General features: G+C 35.2%; 1 protein-coding gene across 1 annotated transcript in view; it reads right to left on the bottom strand.

Annotated features, from left to right (window-relative positions):
• The window catches only part of TTN (titin), a 501,281-nt gene that overhangs the window by 219,483 nt on the left and 264,781 nt on the right, over nucleotides 1–17,017 (bottom strand). Inside the window, exons 194-200 of the mRNA XM_078776713.1 lie at nucleotides 12,847–12,894; nucleotides 10,949–10,999; nucleotides 9,055–9,102; nucleotides 7,157–7,207; nucleotides 5,285–5,332; nucleotides 3,387–3,437; nucleotides 1,515–1,562 (exon numbers count right to left, since the gene is read on the bottom strand). Coding sequence (XP_078632839.1) covers nucleotides 1,515–1,562; nucleotides 3,387–3,437; nucleotides 5,285–5,332; nucleotides 7,157–7,207; nucleotides 9,055–9,102; nucleotides 10,949–10,999; nucleotides 12,847–12,894 — 345 coding nt within the window. The remainder of the gene's footprint in view (nucleotides 1–1,514; nucleotides 1,563–3,386; nucleotides 3,438–5,284; nucleotides 5,333–7,156; nucleotides 7,208–9,054; nucleotides 9,103–10,948; nucleotides 11,000–12,846; nucleotides 12,895–17,017) is intronic.

The raw sequence follows: 17,017 nt of genomic DNA, 5'->3' as shown, positions 1-17,017 counted from the left end.
ATTTATTTCAGACAATGGATGTGTTTGATCACTGACGTGAGTTTATCACTTTTGTAAGTATTTGATCAATGCATCACATCAATACTTTCATTTCACTTTTGCCTCAATAAATAAGTGTTCCAATTTTGTGAATCAATCAAAAAATTATAAAATCAACTCAAGAAATCTGCTCTTAAATGTTTTCCAATGATGCTAATCTTCTAGAATCGAGGAGGTTTCAATCAATACAAATGTTATCTCTGTAGCAATCAATGAATAGACAAGGAACACAGTGATCATAACAATTTTGATATCTTAAAATATTTTGAGTTGTCAATACATCATCAATAAAGAGGGTATTGCTTTTATTCAGCAAAATGTGTCAAAAGGATAATAACCTCAAGAAAAGTTACTTTAATGAAATAAAAATCTGAAGTACAAGATAATTCAGTGTATCGTGAAATCGATGTGGACGTCTATTCCAGTTGTGAAAAATAGAGTGTAATTACAATAATGTGAGTATGTCATAAGCCTGTTTTTGGCTAATAAAATGCATTATTTTGCTCAAATGCATTTACAATCACCTCTAAAAATAGGTTTTTTCTTGTAAGGAACCTCAGAAACCTCTTTTGCCTTGAGAGGAACCTCAGCTTCCTCTTCTGCTGTGGGGCAGGTTAAGCAACTAGTTTAAAACCCTTCAAAATTGATATGAAATAAATTGGTTGCAGACAAAGGAAGTGCCTTGGAAAATGCATGTATGAGGTCTGTTTGGAAAATAATCAATTCATTTAATCAATTGAAAGAGACAAATATCTCCACCCTGCCACCCCTCACAAAATAATTTTAAAATATTCCTTTCAAACTATCGTTTATTGGACCAAAAGTTGTCAAAATGTTTACAAAGCGTTCACTCTTTGGGATTCCCTTTTCATAAAAATGTTCGGCAAATATTTCAAATGATACATTAAAAATATGTATTTTTTTTTTTGCTCAAAAGTTTTTGCGAGCATGTAAATATCAGCATTGTGCAATCAATTGTCATCCTGGTCTTCTTGAACGTGATAACAGGATGGCTCTATATGATGTATTTCTGTGTTGTCAGTTCTTAAGATTATTGCAAAAGTAGTTATTTTTACATTTTACAATATGAGATCAAATAAAATATCCAATGTAAGATATGCATTATCAGAGAGCTGTGTTCAACAATAATTTGGAAATAATTAGTTTTTACGAAGTTTAATTATCAAAATGGTGGTGCTAAATCAAAGCATTGTTAACTTGATAATACCCGCACTCTTTGGGAAACACTGCGTTCATAAAACTATGATTATTTTTTCAAACTGTATTTGTAACATGCCTGATTTTGATGTCAGCATTCAATTTCCAAGGTCAATTACTTACACATGCACCAAAATTTGTAAAATTTGAAAAGCTAATCGGGCACGAAAAAGATTCTGTTCAGAGATGTTTTTGTTTCATCAAAATAATGTACAAATGCATTTGTTTTTTTTCAAAAGAAAATGCATTTCAAGTACCTCTTGAAACAACTTTTGGTTTCCTAGGAACTTCGACTTCTTCAGGCACTGCGAAATAGCAAAAAGTATTTTAATAATGATTTTATATAAAACTTTGGATTAATCCCAGAGTAACTTTGGCATTAAAGGGGGGAAAATGAAGATGTTTTTTTGGCAACGCATTCATAAATTGTATCATCTAATTAGTCTCATCGTATATTCATTGGAAAGGAAAACAAGACATTATTTCTGTAATTTTGCAGATGAATGACAACTGTCAACTTCACTGCAAAAATGTTGTTGATCAAGCTTTTGAGGAATCAAATTCACTTCTTTGCCTTCATGGTTAAATAAAAGGAAGATAAATATCTCTCAGAAAGTGGAACCTAATTATTTCAGAAAATGAATGTCTGATTCATGGCATGAGATTATCACTTTTAAAAGTATTTGATCAATGCATCACATCGATGCTTTCATTTTAGCTTTGCCTCAATGGAGAAATGTTTCAATTTTTTCATCAATAATAAAATTTACAACATCAAACCGAGAAACCTGCTCTTAAATGTTTTCCGATAAAGGTCATCTTCTAAAATTAAGGCAGTTTCAACCACAACAAGCACTGTCTCCATACAAAAAAATGGAATAGAGAAAGAATGCAATGATCATTACAATTTTGAGATTTTGAAATATTTTTGCATGATCAACATAATATCAACAAACAAGGAATTCCTTTTATTCACTTTTTGTGCCAAAAGGATCATAACTTGAAGAAAACTTACTTTCATGAAGTAAAAATGTTAAGTGCAACGTAATTCAGCACTGTATATCGTGAAATTGATGTTTATCCCAGAAGTTGTGAAAAATATAGTGTAACCACAATGATGTGAGTATGTCATAAGACTGGTTTTGGCTAATAAAATGCATTATTTTGCTCAAATGCATTTGCATTCACCTCTAATAATAGGTTTAGCCTTGTGAGGAATTTCAGATTCCTCTTTTGCTTTGAGAGGAACCTCAGCTCCCTTTTCTGCTGTAGGGCAGGTTCAGGAAATAGTTTAAAATACTTTCAAAATTGATATGAAATAAATTGGTTTCGGACAAATGAAGTAACTTGGAAAAATGCATGTATTAGGTCCGTTGGAACAAAATTCAATTCCTTTATTCAAATGAAAGAAAAAAACAATATCCCCAAACAAAAAAACTAATCAAACAATATCACTTACAAACTATTGTTTGTTGGACTAAAAATTGTATCAAAATGTTGACAAATTTCTTACTCTTTGGAGTTCCTTTTTGTCAATAGTGTTTGGCAAATATTTCAGGTGCTAAATTCAAAATATGATATTTTTTTGCTCAAAAGTTATTGTGAGCATGCAAACTTCAACATTGTGCAATTGTCATCCTGGTCCTCATGAACGTGATATCGAGAAGGCTCTATGTGATTTCTTTTTGTTGTTGTTGTCGTTCGTTTTTAAAAGTTTTGCAAAAGTAGTTATTTTTACCTTTTGCAATATGAGGCCAAATAAAATATCCAACATAAGATATGCATTATCAGAGAGCTGTGATAAAAACAAATTTGGAAATTATTTGCTTTACAAAGTTTAAATATCAAAATGGTGGTGATAAGTTTGAGCATTGTTAACATGATACCTGCACTTTGTGATACGTTGTGTAAATGAAACTAATATGATTATTTTTTCAAACTGTATTTTAACATGCCTGATTATGATGTCAGCATTCAATTTCCAAGCTCACTGAGGTGCATGTGCTCCAACATTTGCACAATTTGAAAAGCTAATATGGCACGATAAAAAATTCTGGGAAAATATGTTTGCGTTTCATCAACACACTGTACAAATGCATTTTTTTTCAAAGAAAATGCATTTCAAGTACCTCTTGGAACAGGTTTTGGTTTCCTTAGAACTTCGACTTCTTCTTCAGGCACTGCAAAGTAGCAAAAAGTATTTTAATAATGATTTTCTGAAAAACTTTGGATTATTCCCATGGACATTAATGCATTGAAAGGGGAAAAATGAAGATTTTTGTTGGCAATGCTTTTATAAGCTGCATCCTCAAAAAGATAATTCATCAGAAAAGAGAAGAAGGCATTCTTTCTGTAATTTTGCAGATGATTGACAACTGTCAACTTCACTGCAAAAAATGCAATTGACCAAGCCTTTGATTAAATCTTTAACTTGCTTTTGAGGAATCAAATTGACTTCTTTGCCTTCAGGGTTAAATATAAGGAAGATAAACAGCTTTCAAATAATGGAACCTATTTATTTCAGACAATGGATGTGTTTGATCACTGACGTGAGTTTATCACTTTTGTAAGTATTTGATCAATGCATCACATCAATACTTTCATTTCACTTTTGCCTCAATAAATAAGTGTTCCAATTTTGTGAATCAATCAAAAAATTATAAAATCAACTCAAGAAATCTGCTCTTAAATGTTTTCCAATGATGCTAATCTTCTAGAATCGAGGAGGTTTCAATCAATACAAATGTTATCTCTGTAGCAATCAATGAATAGACAAGGAACACAGTGATCATAACAATTTTGATATCTTAAAATATTTTGAGTTGTCAATACATCATCAATAAAGAGGGTATTGCTTTTATTCAGCAAAATGTGTCAAAAGGATAATAACCTCAAGAAAAGTTACTTTAATGAAATAAAAATCTGAAGTACAAGATAATTCAGTGTATCGTGAAATCGATGTGGACGTCTATTCCAGTTGTGAAAAATAGAGTGTAATTACAATAATGTGAGTATGTCATAAGCCTGTTTTTGGCTAATAAAATGCATTATTTTGCTCAAATGCATTTACAATCACCTCTAAAAATAGGTTTTTTCTTGTAAGGAACCTCAGAAACCTCTTTTGCCTTGAGAGGAACCTCAGCTTCCTCTTCTGCTGTGGGGCAGGTTAAGCAACTAGTTTAAAACCCTTCAAAATTGATATGAAATAAATTGGTTGCAGACAAAGGAAGTGCCTTGGAAAATGCATGTATGAGGTCTGTTTGGAAAATAATCAATTCATTTAATCAATTGAAAGAGACAAATATCTCCACCCTGCCACCCCTCACAAAATAATTTTAAAATATTCCTTTCAAACTATCGTTTATTGGACCAAAAGTTGTCAAAATGTTTACAAAGCGTTCACTCTTTGGGATTCCCTTTTCATAAAAATGTTCGGCAAATATTTCAAATGATACATTAAAAATATGTATTTTTTTTTTTGCTCAAAAGTTTTTGCGAGCATGTAAATATCAGCATTGTGCAATCAATTGTCATCCTGGTCTTCTTGAACGTGATAACAGGATGGCTCTATATGATGTATTTCTGTGTTGTCAGTTCTTAAGATTATTGCAAAAGTAGTTATTTTTACATTTTACAATATGAGATCAAATAAAATATCCAATGTAAGATATGCATTATCAGAGAGCTGTGTTCAACAATAATTTGGAAATAATTAGTTTTTACGAAGTTTAATTATCAAAATGGTGGTGCTAAATCAAAGCATTGTTAACTTGATAATACCCGCACTCTTTGGGAAACACTGCGTTCATAAAACTATGATTATTTTTTCAAACTGTATTTGTAACATGCCTGATTTTGATGTCAGCATTCAATTTCCAAGGTCAATTACTTACACATGCACCAAAATTTGTAAAATTTGAAAAGATAATCGGGCACGAAAAAGATTCTGTTCAGAGATGTTTTTGTTTCATCAAAATAATGTACAAATGCATTTGTTTTTTTTCAAAAGAAAATGCATTTCAAGTACCTCTTGAAACAACTTTTGGTTTCCTAGGAACTTCGACTTCTTCAGGCACTGCGAAATAGCAAAAAGTATTTTAATAATGATTTTATATAAAACTTTGGATTAATCCCAGAGTAACTTTGGCATTAAAGGGGGGAAAATGAAGATGTTTTTTTGGCAACGCATTCATAAATTGTATCATCTAATTAGTCTCATCGTATATTCATTGGAAAGGAAAACAAGACATTATTTCTGTAATTTTGCAGATGAATGACAACTGTCAACTTCACTGCAAAAATGTTGTTGATCAAGCTTTTGAGGAATCAAATTCACTTCTTTGCCTTCATGGTTAAATAAAAGGAAGATAAATATCTCTCAGAAAGTGGAACCTAATTATTTCAGAAAATGAATGTCTGATTCATGGCATGAGATTATCACTTTTAAAAGTATTTGATCAATGCATCACATCGATGCTTTCATTTTAGCTTTGCCTCAATGGAGAAATGTTTCAATTTTTTCATCAATAATAAAATTTACAACATCAAACCGAGAAACCTGCTCTTAAATGTTTTCCGATAAAGGTCATCTTCTAAAATTAAGGCAGTTTCAACCACAACAAGCACTGTCTCCATACAAAAAAATGGAATAGAGAAAGAATGCAATGATCATTACAATTTTGAGATTTTGAAATATTTTTGCATGATCAACATAATATCAACAAACAAGGAATTCCTTTTATTCACTTTTTGTGCCAAAAGGATCATAACTTGAAGAAAACTTACTTTCATGAAGTAAAAATGTTAAGTGCAACGTAATTCAGCACTGTATATCGTGAAATTGATGTTTATCCCAGAAGTTGTGAAAAATATAGTGTAACCACAATGATGTGAGTATGTCATAAGACTGGTTTTGGCTAATAAAATGCATTATTTTGCTCAAATGCATTTGCATTCACCTCTAATAATAGGTTTAGCCTTGTGAGGAATTTCAGATTCCTCTTTTGCTTTGAGAGGAACCTCAGCTCCCTTTTCTGCTGTAGGGCAGGTTCAGGAAATAGTTTAAAATACTTTCAAAATTGATATGAAATAAATTGGTTTCGGACAAATGAAGTAACTTGGAAAAATGCATGTATTAGGTCCGTTGGAACAAAATTCAATTCCTTTATTCAAATGAAAGAAAAAAACAATATCCCCAAACAAAAAAACTAATCAAACAATATCACTTACAAACTATTGTTTGTTGGACTAAAAATTGTATCAAAATGTTGACAAATTTCTTACTCTTTGGAGTTCCTTTTTGTCAATAGTGTTTGGCAAATATTTCAGGTGCTAAATTCAAAATATGATATTTTTTTGCTCAAAAGTTATTGTGAGCATGCAAACTTCAACATTGTGCAATTGTCATCCTGGTCCTCATGAACGTGATATCGAGAAGGCTCTATGTGATTTCTTTTTGTTGTTGTTGTCGTTCGTTTTTAAAAGTTTTGCAAAAGTAGTTATTTTTACCTTTTGCAATATGAGGCCAAATAAAATATCCAACATAAGATATGCATTATCAGAGAGCTGTGATAAAAACAAATTTGGAAATTATTTGCTTTACAAAGTTTAAATATCAAAATGGTGGTGATAAGTTTGAGCATTGTTAACATGATACTTGCACTTTGTGATACGTTGTGTAAATGAAACTAATATGATTATTTTTTCAAACTGTATTTTAACATGCCTGATTATGATGTCAGCATTCAATTTCCAAGCTCACTGAGGTGCATGTGCTCCAACATTTGCACAATTTGAAAAGCTAATATGGCACGATAAAAAATTCTGGGAAAATATGTTTGCGTTTCATCAACACACTGTACAAATGCATTTTTTTTCAAAGAAAATGCATTTCAAGTACCTCTTGGAACAGGTTTTGGTTTCCTTAGAACTTCGACTTCTTCTTCAGGCACTGCAAAGTAGCAAAAAGTATTTTAATAATGATTTTCTGAAAAACTTTGGATTATTCCCATGGACATTAATGCATTGAAAGGGGAAAAATGAAGATTTTTGTTGGCAATGCTTTTATAAGCTGCATCCTCAAAAAGATAATTCATCAGAAAAGAGAAGAAGGCATTCTTTCTGTAATTTTGCAGATGATTGACAACTGTCAACTTCACTGCAAAAAATGCAATTGACCAAGCCTTTGATTAAATCTTTAACTTGCTTTTGAGGAATCAAATTGACTTCTTTGCCTTCAGGGTTAAATATAAGGAAGATAAACAGCTTTCAAATAATGGAACCTATTTATTTCAGACAATGGATGTGTTTGATCACTGACGTGAGTTTATCACTTTTGTAAGTATTTGATCAATGCATCACATCAATACTTTCATTTCACTTTTGCCTCAATAAATAAGTGTTCCAATTTTGTGAATCAATCAAAAAATTATAAAATCAACTCAAGAAATCTGCTCTTAAATGTTTTCCAATGATGCTAATCTTCTAGAATCGAGGAGGTTTCAATCAATACAAATGTTATCTCTGTAGCAATCAATGAATAGACAAGGAACACAGTGATCATAACAATTTTGATATCTTAAAATATTTTGAGTTGTCAAAACATCATCAATAAAGAGGGTATTGCTTTTATTCAGCAAAATGTGTCAAAAGGATAATAACCTCAAGAAAAGTTACTTTAATGAAATAAAAATCTGAAGTACAAGATAATTCAGTGTATCGTGAAATCGATGTGGACGTCTATTCCAGTTGTGAAAAATAGAGTGTAATTACAATAATGTGAGTATGTCATAAGCCTGTTTTTGGCTAATAAAATGCATTATTTTGCTCAAATGCATTTACAATCACCTCTAAAAATAGGTTTTTTCTTGTAAGGAACCTCAGAAACCTCTTTTGCCTTGAGAGGAACCTCAGCTTCCTCTTCTGCTGTGGGGCAGGTTAAGCAACTAGTTTAAAACCCTTCAAAATTGATATGAAATAAATTGGTTGCAGACAAAGGAAGTGCCTTGGAAAATGCATGTATGAGGTCTGTTTGGAAAATAATCAATTCATTTAATCAATTGAAAGAGACAAATATCTCCACCCTGCCACCCCTCACAAAATAATTTTAAAATATTCCTTTCAAACTATCGTTTATTGGACCAAAAGTTGTCAAAATGTTTACAAAGCGTTCACTCTTTGGGATTCCCTTTTCATAAAAATGTTCGGCAAATATTTCAAATGATACATTAAAAATATGTATTTTTTTTTTTGCTCAAAAGTTTTTGCGAGCATGTAAATATCAGCATTGTGCAATCAATTGTCATCCTGGTCTTCTTGAACGTGATAACAGGATGGCTCTATATGATGTATTTCTGTGTTGTCAGTTCTTAAGATTATTGCAAAAGTAGTTATTTTTACATTTTACAATATGAGATCAAATAAAATATCCAATGTAAGATATGCATTATCAGAGAGCTGTGTTCAACAATAATTTGGAAATAATTAGTTTTTACGAAGTTTAATTATCAAAATGGTGGTGCTAAATCAAAGCATTGTTAACTTGATAATACCCGCACTCTTTGGGAAACACTGCGTTCATAAAACTATGATTATTTTTTCAAACTGTATTTGTAACATGCCTGATTTTGATGTCAGCATTCAATTTCCAAGGTCAATTACTTACACATGCACCAAAATTTGTAAAATTTGAAAAGATAATCGGGCACGAAAAAGATTCTGTTCAGAGATGTTTTTGTTTCATCAAAATAATGTACAAATGCATTTGTTTTTTTTCAAAAGAAAATGCATTTCAAGTACCTCTTGAAACAACTTTTGGTTTCCTAGGAACTTCGACTTCTTCAGGCACTGCGAAATAGCAAAAAGTATTTTAATAATGATTTTATATAAAACTTTGGATTAATCCCAGAGTAACTTTGGCATTAAAGGGGGGAAAATGAAGATGTTTTTTTGGCAACGCATTCATAAATTGTATCATCTAATTAGTCTCATCGTATATTCATTGGAAAGGAAAACAAGACATTATTTCTGTAATTTTGCAGATGAATGACAACTGTCAACTTCACTGCAAAAATGTTGTTGATCAAACCTTTGATAAGTTCTTTAATTTGCTTTTGAGGAATCAAATTCACTTCTTTGCCTTCATGGTTAAATAAAAGGAAGATAAATATCTCTCAGAAAGTGGAACCTAATTATTTCAGAAAATGAATGTCTGATTCATGGCATGAGATTATCACTTTTAAAAGTATTTGATCAATGCATCACATCGATGCTTTCATTTTAGCTTTGCCTCAATGGAGAAATGTTTCAATTTTTTCATCAATTATAAAATTTACAACATCAAACCGAGAAACCTGCTCTTAAATGTTTTCCGATAAAGGTCATCTTCTAAAATTAAGGCAGTTTCAACCACAACAAGCACTGTCTCCATACAAAAAAATGGAATAGAGAAAGAATGCAATGATCATTACAATTTTGAGATTTTGAAATATTTTTGCATGATCAACATAATATCAACAAACAAGGAATTCCTTTTATTCACTTTTTGTGCCAAAAGGATCATAACTTGAAGAAAACTTACTTTCATGAAGTAAAAATGTTAAGTGCAACGTAATTCAGCATTGTATATCGTGAAATTGATGTTTATCCCAGAAGTTGTGAAAAATATAGTGTAACCACAATGATGTGAGTATGTCATAAGACTGGTTTTGGCTAATAAAATGCATTATTTTGCTCAAATGCATTTGCATTCACCTCTAATAATAGGTTTAGCCTTGTGAGGAATTTCAGATTCCTCTTTTGCTTTGAGAGGAACCTCAGCTCCCTTTTCTGCTGTAGGGCAGGTTCAGGAAATAGTTTAAAATACTTTCAAAATTGATATGAAATAAATTGGTTTCGGACAAATGAAGTAACTTGGAAAAATGCATGTATTAGGTCCGTTGGAACAAAATTCAATTCCTTTATTCAAATGAAAGAAAAAAACAATATCCCCAAACAAAAAAACTAATCAAACAATATCACTAACAAACTATTGTTTGTTGGACTAAAAATTGTATCAAAATGTTGACAAATTTCTTACTCTTTGGAGTTCCTTTTTGTCAATAGTGTTTGGCAAATATTTCAGGTGCTAAATTCAAAATATGATATTTTTTTGCTCAAAAGTTATTGTGAGCATGCAAACTTCAACGTTGTGCAATTGTCATCCTGGTCCTCATGAACGTGATAACGAGAAGGCTCTATGTGATTTCTTTTTGTTGTTGTTGTCGTTCGTTTTTAAAGTTTTGCAAAAGTAGTTATTTTTACCTTTTGCAATATGAGGCCAAATAAAATATCCAACATAAGATATGCATTATCAGAGAGCTGTGATAAAAACAAATTTGGAAATTATTTGCTTTACAAAGTTTAAATATCAAAATGGTGGTGATAAGTTTGAGCATTGTTAACGTGATACCTGCACTTTGTGATACGTTGTGTAAATGAAACTAATATGATTATTTTTTCAAACTGTATTTTAACATGCCTAATTATGATGTCAGCATTCAATTTCCAAGCTCACTGAGGTGCATGTGCTCCAACATTTGCACAATTTGAAAAGCTAATATGGCACGATAAAAAATTCTGGGAAAATATGTTTGCGTTTCATCAACACACTGTACAAATGCATTTTTTTTCAAAGAAAATGCATTTCAAGTACCTCTTGGAACAGGTTTTGGTTTCCTTAGAACTTCGACTTCTTCTTCAGGCACTGCGAAGTAGCAAAAAGTATTTTAATAATGATTTTCTGAAAAACTTTGGATTATTCCCATGGACATTAATGCATTGAAAGGGGAAAAATGAAGATTTTTGTTGGCAATGCTTTTATAAGCTGCATCCTCAAAAAGATAATTCATCAGAAAAGAGAAGAAGGCATTCTTTCTGTAATTTTGCAGATGATTGACAACTGTCAACTTCACTGCAAAAAATGCAATTGACCAAACCTTTGATTAAATCTTTAACTTGCTTTTGAGGAATCAAATTGACTTCTTTGCCTTCAGGGTTAAATATAAGGAAGATAAACAGCTATCAAATAATGGAACCTATTTATTTCAGACAATGGATGTGTTTGATAACTGACGTGAGTTTATCACTTTTGTAAGTATTTGATCAATGCATCACATCAATACTTTCATTTCACTTTTGCCTCAATAAATAAGTGTTCCAATTTTGTGAATCAATCAAAAAATTATAAAATCAACTCAAGAAATCTGCTCTTAAATGTTTTCCAATGATGCTAATCTTCTAGAATCGAGGAGGTTTCAATCAATACAAATGTTATCTCTGTAGCAATCAATGAATAGACAAGGAACACAGTGATCATAACAATTTTGATATCTTAAAATATTTTGAGTTGTCAATACATCATCAATAAAGAGGGTATTGCTTTTATTCAGCAAAATGTGTCAAAAGGATAATAACCTCAAGAAAAGTTACTTTAATGAAATAAAAATCTGAAGTACAAGATAATTCAGTGTATCGTGAAATCGATGTGGACGTCTATTCCAGTTGTGAAAAATAGAGTGTAATTACAATAATGTGAGTATGTCATAAGCCTGTTTTTGGCTAATAAAATGCATTATTTTGCTCAAATGCATTTACAATCACCTCTAAAAATAGGTTTTTTCTTGTAAGGAACCTCAGAAACCTCTTTTGCCTTGAGAGGAACCTCAGCTTCCTCTTCTGCTGTGGGGCAGGTTAAGCAACTAGTTTAAAACCCTTCAAAATTGATATGAAATAAATTGGTTGCAGACAAAGGAAGTGCCTTGGAAAATGCATGTATGAGGTCTGTTTGGAAAATAATCAATTCATTTAATCAATTGAAAGAGACAAATATCTCCACCCTGCCACCCCTCACAAAATAATTTTAAAATATTCCTTTCAAACTATCGTTTATTGGACCAAAAGTTGTCAAAATGTTTACAAAGCGTTCACTCTTTGGGATTCCCTTTTCATAAAAATGTTCGGCAAATATTTCAAATGATACATTAAAAATATGTATTTTTTTTTTTGCTCAAAAGTTTTTGCGAGCATGTAAATATCAGCATTGTGCAATCAATTGTCATCCTGGTCTTCTTGAACGTGATAACAGGATGGCTCTATATGATGTATTTCTGTGTTGTCAGTTCTTAAGATTATTGCAAAAGTAGTTATTTTTACATTTTACAATATGAGATCAAATAAAATATCCAATGTAAGATATGCATTATCAGAGAGCTGTGTTCAACAATAATTTGGAAATAATTAGTTTTTACGAAGTTTAATTATCAAAATGGTGGTGCTAAATCAAAGCATTGTTAACTTGATAATACCCGCACTCTTTGGGAAACACTGCGTTCATAAAACTATGATTATTTTTTCAAACTGTATTTGTAACATGCCTGATTTTGATGTCAGCATTCAATTTCCAAGGTCAATTACTTACACATGCACCAAAATTTGTAAAATTTGAAAAGATAATCGGGCACGAAAAAGATTCTGTTCAGAGATGTTTTTGTTTCATCAAAATAATGTACAAATGCCTTTGTTTTTTTTCAAAAGAAAATGCATTTCAAGTACCTCTTGAAACAACTTTTGGTTTCCTAGGAACTTCGACTTCTTCAGGCACTGCGAAATAGCAAAAAGTATTTTAATAATGATTTTATATAAAACTTTGGATTAATCCCAGAGTAACTTTGGCATTAAAGGGGGGAAAATGAAGATGTTTTTTTGGCAACGCATTCATAAATTGTATCATCTAATTAGTCTCATCGTATATTCATTGGAAAGGAAAACAAGACATTATTTCTGTAATTTTGCAGATGAATGACAACTGTCAACTTCACTGCAAAAATGTTGTTGATCAAGCTTTTGAGGAATCAAATTCACTTCTTTGCCTTCATGGTTAAATAAAACCCTTTGAAGGGGGAAGAAGCGGGGAGGATGCTTTGAGGGATTTTCGAAGCTCCACACGGTCTCCACATTTTTCGAAGTTAAGTCTGTTCACAATTGTATTTTGTCGAAACTGTATTTATCTTTCGGTGTGTGAAGTTATTGTGTGCAACTTTGGTTGTTTCTCGGTGTTTATCTTTCATAAATTGATCGTCTGTTTGCCGTGTCGCGAGCAAGGCCTTGTACAGTGTGCACTGTACAACCTTGAGGCTTTGTTTTTCTCTCAGTGGTCCGTCGTTTGTGATCCAATAACTTTCGTTCTCTGTATTCCCAGTCTTTTCACCCATAGCCTACTTCCTTGTATAAATCTCAACTCAAAAAAAAAAAAAAAAAACAACAAAAAAAAAAACAACATTTCCTTCTCTGTTCTCATTCGTTTATTCATTCTTATTCGTTCGTTCGTTCTTCGACCACGTGTTTCTCCCCCATTTCCCCAGATAGTTTTCACTCATTAACCTTCAATGTTTACACTTTCCCCTCAAGTTATGTATTCCGTCATATTTTATAACACCTTTTTCTTCTTCTTCTTTAAAAGGCTGCTTTCGACTTGCTCACCAAATCAATTCATCCCAAAAAAAATATCCATCTCCTATAGTGCCTTTGTTCTACATTCCCTAAACTCTCCTGCACTCCATCCTCCATCCAGCGTCCTTAAACGTATTTTTAACTCGAAGGTCACAAGAAACTCATTTTGCAATAAATGTTCGTTTCCCAAAAATCGTACACTTTCAAAAATCCAATCTCACCCCTCCCCTCCAAATCTTCCCCATAACCCCTCCCCTCCAAATCTTCCCCATCACCCCTCCCCTCCAAATCTTCCCCATCACCCATCCCTTTCAAATCTCCCCCCTTGCCCCCTCCCTCCTAAACTACTCCCTCACCCCTCCCCGCCAAGACGCCCCCTCGCCCCTCCCCTCCTAGACTCCTGCCTCACCCCTCCCCTCCAAATCTCCCCCATATCCCATCCCTTTCAAATCCCTCCCCTTGTCCCTTCCCTCCCAAACTCCCCCCTCACCCCTCCCCTTCAAATCTCCCCACCCTCATTGCTTCTCAATTTCCCCCCGCTCACTCCCCCTCCTCAAAGCGTCCTCCCCGCTTCTTCCCCCTTCAAACTCTCACCTCCATCTCCCCCAACCTTCTGCCTCGCTCTTCCCCCTCCTCAAATAACACCTCATTGTGGCTCACCCAATCACCATCAAACCTTTTGTCTGCCCCATCCTTCCCTTTCTCCGAGCTATTCTGAAATCTCTGACACACCTTCAACAGCTCTCCCTACCTCTTCCACCTCTTCCACATCTTACCCTACCCCTCCTCCCCCCTGTTCTGTATCTGATGCTCCCCCTTCCTCTTCATTAACGGTATGGACCTCAAACATCCGGGGCCTTCGTTCAAACTTAACTGATCTCTCCATACAGGTTGCTTCTGTCAAACCAGACGTGATCTGCTTAACAGAAACTTTCCTCCTTTATGATGTCTCTGATTCCATAGTATCTCTCCCGGGCTACTCCCTCCTCCGGTATGATAGACCTGAGCCTCGTCCTGGAGGCGGGGTTGCTATCTTTATCAAAAACTCTCTTCCTCACTCGCCCTGCACTGCACTCTCTCCACCTCACCCCCAGGAATACCTCTGGCTACGGCTTCCCCTTCGCTCCCACCTCTTGTTCATATGTGTGTTGTACCGTCCACCAAACAGTGATGACTCCATCTACATCTCGCTGTCTGATGATATGGACCAACTTCTATCTACTCATCCCAACTCTCTCTTCCTCATATGTGGTGATTTCAACTGTCATCATGCCAGTTGGCTGGGTGTGGGTACCTCTCTCACCAGCCATGGCTCCTCAGCAAAGGACTTCTGCGACTCACTGGGACTGACACAATCTGTCAATTTCCCTACCCGGATCTCAGTCAACGGAACATCTTCTCTTCTGGACTTGGTTATGACTAACTTCCCTGAAAATGTCTGCTGTTCTTCTTCTGCTCCGATCGGATCATCTGATCATGTCCTTGTTAAAGTGGACATCTCTCTGACCATCCTCAGGGAGCCTGCTCAGCGTCGACGAGTCTGGCATTTCACTCAGGCCAACTGGCACGGTCTTCAAGCAGCCATCAATCATCTGGACTGGTCTCCCATCTCTACCACCTCTGACATCAACTCATCCTGGGAATTCTTCCAAAGTAAATTGCTCTCTCTCATGCACAGATTTATCCCATCTCGTCTTCAGTTGTCATACCCTTCCTCCCGTCCATGGTACACAGAATCTTGTGGTGAGGCTGTTGCCCAGAAACAACTTGCCTTCGTCTCCTGGAAAGCAAATCCAACGGAAGGAAATCTCATTTCCTTTCACAAAGCCCGAAACAAGTGTGTGTCCACCCTCAGGAGAGCCAGGAAACAATATCTCTCCGTTCTCAAGACCGAACTCTCTTATCTGTCTCCCTCTTCCAAATCCTGGTGGCGTCTGGTCAAATCCGTTTCTGGTGTTTGTTCCCCCTCCATCCCCTCCCTTACCTCAAACGGCTACACAGCTGACTCCGCACGTGAAAAAGCTGAATGCCTCAACTCTGTGTTTGCCTCTAAATCTTGTGTCCCAAACCCATCCCTCTCTGTACCCACCATACCCAGTCGTACCCTGCTGCTCCTGGACTCCGTGTCCTTTCCTCCTGACAAGGTGGAAAAGTTTCTGTCAACCCTCGACTCTGATTCTGCAACTGGACCCGACGGCATCAGCCCACGGGTCCTAAAATCCTGCTCTGCTGCTCTATCTCACCCTCTCTCTGTTCTCTTCACCCTCTCTTTTGCTCAAGGTCAACTGCCATCTGCTTGGAAATCAGCCAACATCACCGCTTTGCACAAAAAAGGTGCAAAAACAGATCCTAGCAACTACAGACCAATCAGCCTTCTCCCAATTATCAGCAAAGTCATGGAATCCATCATTGCTTCTGATATGAAATCTTTCCTCTTCTCCAATGGCTTGATCTCTGATCATCAATTTGGTTTCAGACCAGGTCACTCTACTCTGGACATGCTGCTTCTGCTGTCTCAACAATGGATGGAGGTCCTCAATGCCAAACAGGAAATTAGAGCTGTCTCCCTCGACATATCACGTGCCTTCGACACGGTCTGGCACCCCGCTCTGCTCACCAAACTCTCCTCCTTTGGTATCCATGGAAATCTCCACGCATGGCTGGCGGACTTCCTCTCTAGTCGTCGTCAACGTGTGGCCCTGAATGGGTTTCTCTCATCTCCTCTTCCTGTTCAGGCTGGAGTTCCCCAAGGCAGTGTTCTGGGCCCCGTGCTTTTTCTGGTCTTCATCAATGATCTCTCTGACTCTCTCGAAAATCCTCTCTATCTCTTTGCTGATGACTCCACTCTCTGCCGCTCCATTCCTCTTCCCTCAGATCGGCAGTCTGCTGCCTCCTCACTCTCTGAAGACCTGGACAAAATCACAGACTGGTCAAACAAGTGGAACATGTCTTTCAATCCTGACAAATCTCACACTCTTACTATGTCTCTCCGAAAAGATCGACTGGACAACCCTCCCATCTACTTTCTCAACAATCCTCTCCAAGAAGTTCTGTCGCTCAAGATTTTGGGTCTCACTATCTGCCATGATCTTTCTTGGGAAAACCACATTTCCAAGCTGGCCTCCAAAGCCAGTCGCCGACTTGGCATCCTCCGTCGTGCGAAGTCCTTCCTCGGCACATCTGAGCTCCTCACCACATACAAGGCTTTCATCCGCAGCTCAATGGAATACTGTTCTCCCCTATGGGCCGGTGCTCCTGCCTCACACCTAGCTCG

The sequence above is a fragment of the Myxine glutinosa genome, chromosome 1 (assembly GCF_964187855.1).
Source record: "Myxine glutinosa chromosome 1, kmMyxGlut1.1, whole genome shotgun sequence".
Classification (NCBI taxonomy): Eukaryota; Metazoa; Chordata; class Myxini; order Myxiniformes; family Myxinidae; genus Myxine; species Myxine glutinosa.
The sequence above is the reverse complement of the archived record's forward strand: the minus strand, read 5'-3'. Positions and strand labels throughout refer to the sequence as shown.